Source organism: Triticum aestivum, chromosome 4B, assembly GCF_018294505.1.
Source record: "Triticum aestivum cultivar Chinese Spring chromosome 4B, IWGSC CS RefSeq v2.1, whole genome shotgun sequence".
NCBI classification, from domain to species: Eukaryota; Viridiplantae; Streptophyta; class Magnoliopsida; order Poales; family Poaceae; genus Triticum; species Triticum aestivum.
Window position 1 is genome coordinate 376,665,864 of NC_057804.1, and position 7,884 is coordinate 376,673,747.

General features: G+C 49.4%; 2 protein-coding genes across 3 annotated transcripts; one reads left to right on the forward strand and one right to left on the reverse strand.

The window, feature by feature from the left end:
- The first annotated feature begins 672 nt into the window (after positions 1 to 672).
- On the forward strand, positions 673 to 2,668 carry LOC123092237 (probable calcium-binding protein CML27). Its single transcript, XM_044513941.1, has 2 exons — positions 673 to 1,367; positions 2,335 to 2,668. The coding sequence occupies exon 1, from the start codon at positions 747 to 749 to the stop codon at positions 1,314 to 1,316; it is 570 nt and encodes a 189-aa protein (XP_044369876.1). The 5' UTR covers positions 673 to 746; the 3' UTR covers positions 1,317 to 1,367; positions 2,335 to 2,668.
- Positions 2,669 to 3,434: 766 nt separating this feature from the next.
- On the reverse strand, positions 3,435 to 7,031 carry LOC123092236 (uncharacterized). 2 transcript variants are annotated; one of them, XM_044513938.1, is made up of 3 exons: positions 6,700 to 7,031; positions 6,357 to 6,595; positions 3,435 to 3,805 (listed from the first exon to the last, which is right to left on the reverse strand). In XM_044513938.1, exons 1-3 carry the CDS (start codon positions 6,913 to 6,915, stop codon positions 3,613 to 3,615), a joined length of 648 nt encoding a protein of 215 aa, XP_044369873.1. In that variant the 5' UTR covers positions 6,916 to 7,031; the 3' UTR covers positions 3,435 to 3,612. The 2 variants fall into 2 exon arrangements, with proteins under 2 accessions (XP_044369873.1, XP_044369874.1); XM_044513939.1 differs by having other exon boundaries at positions 6,357 to 6,592; positions 6,700 to 7,028.
- Between the last annotated feature and the right edge of the window lie 853 nt (positions 7,032 to 7,884).

The following is a 7,884-nucleotide window of genomic DNA, read 5'->3' on the forward strand; positions in this document are numbered from 1 at the left end:
GGCGGCGACGAAACTATCCAGTGCCAACAAAAACGGCTAGCAGACAACTTCGGCGCCGGCGGGAACGCCGACGCACCGCCGAATCGCCAGAATCTCTACGAATCGATCTAGGAATCGAACAGGGATGGAAGGGGGGAAATGCAGGAAGGGGTTCCGAGAGATGTAGCGAGCATTACCTTCAACCCGCACGCGTTCCGGCGAAGCCGCTCCGTTCCGGCGAGCACCATCGACGGCTTGCTCCGCCTCCGCCTTCGCCTTCTCCTCCAATGATTTGAAGTGCGAGTGGGTTGTGCCAGTAATTGCGCCGCGGGTGAGTAAATGGAACCGTGAGGAAGAGGGTGGAGGGGTGTGCGACGTGTTTGGCGTCAACCGCGGTCGGAGCGTGGCGTGCGGGCGCATGGCAGTTCCACCGCACGCCTCTAAGTGGCAACCGCTGACCACGGGATGGCAACCAACGTGCGGGTGATCTGACTCGCACACCGCACACGAGACTCGTCCTACGTAGCGCCGAAAACCGGCCTGTTTGTTCCAAGATTCGTGCGCACAGTTGCCAACAAAGATGCTTGCGTGTGGTCGGGGTGGTGAACGCCCAAATGTATGGGCGTTAACATTTCCGTTTTTTAAGGCTCCTCTATAAAACCATGGCTCCCCAACGTTTTAAGCGCTCCGGAAACCATTCTCAAAGCCTATATATAAAGCAGAAAGAACAGAGAGAAAGACACAGCGTCACCGGCGAACTCAAAGCAATGGACACCGCTCCCGCTCCCCTTAAGCCGTCCTTGTCCAAGAAGCCCTCGCCGTCGTTCCGCCTCCGCAACGGCAGCCTCAATGCCCTGCGCCTGCGCCGCGTTTTCGACCTCTTCGACCGCAACGGCGACGGCGAGATCACCCTCGACGAGATGGCGGCCGCGCTCGACACCCTCGGCCTCGGCGCCGACCGCGCCAGCCTGGAGGCCACCGTCGGCGCCTACATCCCTGCTGGCGCCGCCGGGCTCGGCTTCGAGGACTTCGAGGGCCTCCACCGCGCTCTCGGCGACGCGCTCTTTGGCCCCATCACCGAGGAGGAGCCCGGCAAGGAAGGCGAGGGCGAGGACGAGGACATGAAGGAGGCGTTCCGGGTCTTCGACGAGAACGGCGACGGGTTCATCTCGGCGTCCGAGCTGCAGGCCGTGCTCAAGAAGCTGGGCCTGGCGGAGGCGCGGAACCTGGCGGCGGTGCAGGAGATGATCTGCAACGTCGACCGCGACCGCGACGGCCAGGTCGACTTCGGCGAGTTCAAGTGCATGATGCAGGGGATCACCGTGTGGGGAGCTTGAAGGCGGCGCGCCCGGCCTCTTCCTCTCGTCCCTCTCCTGTTTCTCATATGAGTATGTATCATTCCTAGACATTTTTGTTTAGGGTGTTTTTTTTTTCATGATCGAGCTTTCCACCGTTGACTCGATCTGGCGGTAGGTCTTCAGGATTTTGCTTGACAACCATGGTCACATCACAGCAAGCAGTAATTAGTTCCTTCATTTATTTTACAAGTTCTTGTTAATTCGGAAACTGTACTATCAAAGACCTTGACCAGCCTCCCCTAAAAATATTCTCTCCTCAGTTTCGTGCGGCTTTCCTGCTCCTGCCTAACCTGTTACTGCCATTGCGCGTTGACGTACGGTACTACATTTGCTCATTTGATGAATACTATAAATTTATTTGGCCAGTGAAGCAAATATGTTCATGAATGTTTTTCTCTATGGTTCTCCTTTGGCAAGAAATTTGATACATGTTCCTTCTGAAAAACACTAGGACTTATTTATTAATTATTAATCCCAGTGAGACAGCATGCAAGATACTCCCTCCGTTTCTAAATATAAGTCTTTTTAAACATTTCAAATGGACAACAACATAAGAATGTATGTAGACATATTTTAGAGTGTATATTCACTAATTTTGCTCCATATGTAGTCACTGGTTAGAATCTTTACAAAGACTTATATTTAAGAACGGAGGGAGTACTATATAGGATTCACATGAGGAATTTTTCTCTGCGATTAGTATGGTAGTGCAAACTAGCACAAAAACAAACAAACAAAAATGTAGATATATTCAGTAGACAGTACTGTTTCTCGTCAAAAAGAAGAATAGTATGGTACTAGTGCTAAGCACACAGGGGTTGTTATACCAACCAGATGAATTTTCCTTTCTGAGAGGACCTACCAGTTGTTGAAAGCAACTTGTATCCACATGGTCTGCACTTCAATAGAGTTATAGACCTAAGCACTTCATTACGCGTCTTGCTTTGAGTTAAGTTTGTCGCAAGCCATCAAGCAATGTGTTCCTTTGGTTGTGCAGGTTCTAAGCATGGGAGGATCGGAACGACGAACAACCACAAGATCCGTAGATCGCTTCAGACCTTAAAAGTGAAAGTCAGTCTTTAGGGTTGTGTAATTGCGTTGGTTTTTCAGTGCTAGGGAGTTGGTGTGTTTGTTAGAAGCTCAGAATGCAGCTCCTGGCTTGCAATTCTCGCGTGTCCTAATCTGTTCTACTAAAGTTTTATCCTTCGTTCGTCTTACCGTGTAGGTACTGTGCGTCTGATGTCTGTGTCTTATAGTCCGATAATCTCTTAATCTCTTGTCAAGATTGTAGAATGTATTTGACTTCCCTAATATATTGGCATATTTGTTAATTTCCTGTGATTGTAGCTTTTGGCGAGAATTCATTTGAGCACTTGAATTTTTTTTCACAAGTTTAGAAAATCAACTAATTATGGGGTGTCTGGATCAACAAAGAAAGGCCCAATTATCAATGTCAAACAAATCACAAGTTAGGGGGTGTTTGTTTACAGGGACTTAAAAAAGTCCCTTTTAGTCCCATCTAAACTAAACAGGAGGGACTTAAAGTGGTCATTTGAGATTTATGAAAGAAGACCCTGAGGGAGAGTTTTTTGGGGTCTTTTAGTTCATGTTTAGTCCCAGGAACCAAACATGTAAGGACTTTTTAGGGACTAGCGACTTTTTAGTTGGGACTAAAAAAAGTCATAGGACTTATAAACCAAACAGGGCCTTAGCTCAACATTCCATGGCTATTTCTAAATTGCTAAATGTTGACAACATTTTCAGTCTGTTATATACAACCTATATGGCTATAGTAGTGGTATCGCACTAATGGGACAACAGGCCGTTGTGACTACACAATATATTTAAGGTCTTGCGTTGCGTGCTATGATTGGCATTGCCGCTTTGTTTTCATCATTGTTGTTGCTGCTAGACTGGAAAGTAAAAACATGTGTACATTTTTCTTTTTCCGCAGGTGATGTGTGTATTATTGATTCACATGTCGGGTCAGATATAATTTAGGGCCTCATAGACTGGCGGCTCCTTGAATGAAAACATACATGAATCAGGAATGAATATCCTTGAAGAAATATAATACTAACAACCATAACATAACCATGACTTTAAAACATCATCACTTATTTGGTATTATCGAAAAGTAGAGCAATCTCTGCAACTAATGTAGCTAACTCTACTCTCATAAACTCACGGACTACATACACAATAGCATAAACCAAAACTTACAATCATCACTTACATGGAAGAAATCTTACACCACGCGGCCTGGAGTTCATCTCTAAGCCGTGCCGTTGCTGGACTTTGGAGGTAAGAAGGCCTCCCACCATCCAGACTCGTATTTGGGGTATGGAGCTGTCCATTTCTCAGGCTTATCGAATTTCAACTCTGCGGGGTTAGAAGCCAATGCTTCTTCAAGTGTCTCTGCATCGAATTGCTCCGCTAAGACCCGGTCCAGCCTTAGTTTCATGAATCTGAGAGCAAAAAAGGAGATAACATGAGATTATTGAGGATTTATTACTGCACGTATGCTTTTTAAAATGAGTGCTTTTTAAAATGAGAGACGGAGACAAAACATATTAGCTACAACTTTATATGTATAGAAGCAAAAAAAAAAAACGGTTTGACAAAGCACACACCATGCCAGCACGACATCACACATCAACAAAACAATGGGATCCACACAGTCAGCATCTGGCAGTGGCATCATGTTTAAGAATTCAATGGTCAGATAAGTTTCTCTAATTTTATTCAGTTTCTTTTTCCTCGCTTCGCGGTCTAATCAATATGTTCAGGAATGCAAGCAACTCGTATCCAGATTGTGCCCAATTATTGAACGGGGGTGACTAAAAACAAGAAAATATACAAAGTACTGTACTAAAAAACACATTCATGATTCATGACACCGAAAAACAAAATCAGAACAGGATATGGCACAACTTCAAAAAGTACAGCCATAGGCTTCATTTTATAAGAATTGCACTTTTGCATTGAAACAAGATCCTGATGAAAATTTGTAAATGTGACTTATTGAAATACATGTCCTGGACTAGAGCTTCCATGTAAGATTGGCCCTCAAATCATCACCATGTGATCAAACTTAACTCGTGGCATATCTACACATGTCAATTCTTATATCTAAACTTTCCTGGAAGGGCACTGCATGAATGTGAACCAAACTAGTGTTTTTCTTTTGTCACACCTCTTTCGTCAACAACCTACATACAATTTTGAAGTGCATGCCTTTGCTGATTTTATTTTATTTTGAAAAGGAGGATGACCCCCGGCCTCTGCAGCTGGGATCTTGGCAATATCTGTCGCTACTCCTATCCATTGATGAAGGGGTGCAGAAAGTGTGAGCCGAATACCCAAACCTCTCACCCAAGCCTAACATCTAAAGCCGGAGGCCCCAACCAAGCCACATACCAGGTCTGGGGCACAAACCGGTCCAAGGCACTCTCATAGGTCGTCGCCGCCGTCTTCCATCGATCCATCTTCAGAGCAGATACGGACGCATCGACCTTGCCAGGTCTGTTGTCGACGCCACCACGGCGCCAGACAACACCTCCTCCCTACGTGCGTCCACCATCACACATTCGTCGCCAAGGCCCTGCCGCGCCATGCCGCCAAGACTCCGCGTCGCCGATGCGTAACATGGAACACCGCTCCACCGCAAATGCCGTCCACTGGTCCCTCTAGCCTATGCATACCTCCAAGAATGATGCCCCAAGAGGGATACGGCACAAGAGCGCCGCCGTCATCCAATCGACCTATCTAAGGTTTCCCACGGAGGTGGCGGATAGGGGTCTAGAGCTTCTCCACGACGATACCTTCAAGAAGGGGACGACGCAGAAAACGCCGCCATCGCCGGCCTTGGCAATGAGCCAAGAGTAGGGTTTTCACCCGGATCCGCTCGGGGAACCTCCATCTAGCCTCGTGTGCACGGGACCGCCACCGATCACCGCCGCCACGCATGGAGCAGGCCACACCGGCCAGATCAGATCTGACCGGAGGCCAGACCACACGCACAGTCGATCCATCCACCATGCCCTCCATGCCGCCGCCGCCAACCCGAAATCCGGCCAGCCGCAGAGCCACCCACCACCGCCGCGAGGCAAGGCCGGCCGCCCCGCCGCAGGACCCGACAAGCCGCGCCTCCACACGCCGGGGTCCCGCTGCAGGACCCGACAAGCCGCGCCTCCACACGCCAGGGGTCCTGCCGCAGGACCCGACAAGCCGCGCCTCCACACGCCAGGGGCCCCGCCCCACCCCAGGCCGCGGGAGAGAAGGAGAGACCCAGGCCACCGCCATCTGCCCCGGGCTTAGCCCGGCGGCGTCACGCGGCGGCGACGGGAGGAGAGGAGGGAGTAGATCAGGGCTCGGCGGCGGCTAGGGTAGCGGCCCGCCCGAGTCGCCCGGTGTGGGATCGACGCGGGGGTGAGGCTGGGGCTATCTTTGACCACCGCGCACCCAGCCGACAGGCCGCCTTTGCTGATAGCAAGCACATTATTATGGGTAGCCATCAAGTAGGCATCCGGTGCAAATTGAAGATACAAGACTGCACCGATGCACGGTTTTGCCATTTGCAACAGGAAGCATACCAGCTTGCACTGCATGACATGTTGCCAATGGCATAGCATTGGGCAGGCACTATAAATGAAGTAAGCACTTACTAGTCACAACTCGCAAGTATTACCGCGATTTATTTATTGTAATGTTCAGGGGCGCGTGGAAGTTAGCTATCCACGTGCCAGAACCATGAGGTGGTTTCGAGATCTTACGGGTTTCAGCCCTAGCCTATCCCAATTTGTTTGAACTAAAGGCTTAGTTGTTGTTGTTGTTGTAATGTTCAGCGAGAGGGAGAATTTCCCCAGCTGAATTTCAATTGAAGGGGCTTATAGCCAGATAATTACAGAAGCGAGTACTGCAAGGACTGCATGCATTGGCGTTTTAATATCCATGGGGGACTCTGCTAATTAGCATTGCTCGAGCTTGCAACGATGCCTGAAGAGACAGCTGACTTACCTGATCCAGTTGCGGTCGGTGGAGACGAGCGCGACGGCGGGGCGCTTGAGCCGCTTGGCGACGTTGGGGAACCTGTCTAGAAATTTGGGCTCGATCACAAGCCAGAAGTCCTGCTCCTTGCTGCGCTCCTCGTAGAGCCGCAGCTTCTCCTGGAGCTGCTCCTGGAAGTGTTCTTCGTCGTCCAGCATGAACTTGGCGTTCGCCACCAGGAAGTAGTAGGTCCGCGACTTCCCCTCCTGCAGCGCACAGAAAACACCACCACGTCGTCTCAAAACTGAGAAGAAAACTCCACTTGCCCGGTGCCGCGAAATGCGAAACACGGGAAGCGTGCGCCGATGCTTACTTTCTCGGAAGGCTCCGCGGAGCCTTGCCGGTCGGATACGGCGGTGGCGGCGCGGCGGAGGCTCTCGAAGCGCGTCGGCGGGCAGGAGACGGAGAGGGCTGGACGACTAGCGGGGGCGGACCCGGCGTGGGCGTGGGCGCGGGCGCGGGGGAGCGCAGCCCTGGACGGCGCGAGGGTCGCGCAGGGGCGGAGGGACAGCGTCGCCGGAGCCACCATTGGCTCGGTGGGGTCTAACTGAACTGAATCGTAGAGGATAGAGGAACGGAAGAAGATGGTACGGAGCAGAGAGCCTTATCTGGACAGCAACTGGGGGAACGCCTCTACTTCGCGCTTTGCCAGTGAACTTCAGGGGTGAAATATGGGCCGGAGTACGGCGATGTGGGCTTGTCGACTAGGATCTTCGGCATGTACTACTTCTTTTCCTGGCTGACTGAGTTCCGGATCTCACAGTCCCCTGTCACTCGGTTTCTAAAAAAAAAAAAATCCCCTGTCTCTGGTTTGTCTAAATATAAATAAAAAGTCCCTTGTCTCTGGTGTAGGGTTTCCACATGAAGGACTGCAGCAGCAACAGCCGCAGCTGGAGAAATTTTGGTCCCCTCGCCTCCGGCTGCCATTCTGGAGCTGGGAGATAGGGGACCTCGGATCTTCAAGAGTTCTACGTTCTTCATTAACATCTAGTGGGCAAACGATCGCACATATGGGACGGCCAACCAATGTTCACTTCAACTAGAGAGACAGGTGAAAAGGGAGGCATCGAGGGATCGATCCCGGATCCGTTGGGTGGTGTATAGCGCTGCTAGCCAATGAGGCGCGGTTAGGTTCCTGCTAAACTAGGAGGCGCGGCCAAATTGAGATAAAAGGGCCAACATTTCTTGTAACATTCCAGGGACGAAAACTGTTTGTTCCCTGGGTTTTCTAGTTTTCAATAAGTTTTTTACTCTCTTATTTCCTTTGTTTTTTCATTTTCGTCCCTTTTCTATTATTTTTTTGTTTTTCTTTCTCCATTTTTGATTCTTCTACTTTTAAATTTTAATTAATGATGTTTTTATAATTTATGATTTTTTTAAAATTCCTTAACATTTTTTATATTAGAGAATAATTTTTATAATTATCAACGTTTTTGTATATCAAACATTTGTCAAATTCAATAACATATTTACAGATCAGTGAACATTTTTATTCAGA

Excerpts from the sequence above, each read along its gene's own strand:
- LOC123092237 (XM_044513941.1), top strand. The coding sequence starts at position 747 with ATGGACACCGCTCCCGCTCCCCTTAAGCCGTCCTTGTCCAAGAAGCCC.
- LOC123092236 (XM_044513938.1), bottom strand. The coding sequence starts at position 6,915 with ATGGTGGCTCCGGCGACGCTGTCCCTCCGCCCCTGCGCGACCCTCGCG. Across the intron at positions 6,596-6,699 it reads CCGCGGAGCCTTCCGAGAAA|CAGGAGGGGAAGTCGCGGAC; the intron begins GTAAGCATCGGC and ends TTCTGTGCGCTG. Across the intron at positions 3,806-6,356 it reads ACCGACCGCAACTGGATCAG|ATTCATGAAACTAAGGCTGG; the intron begins GTAAGTCAGCTG and ends TTTTGCTCTCAG.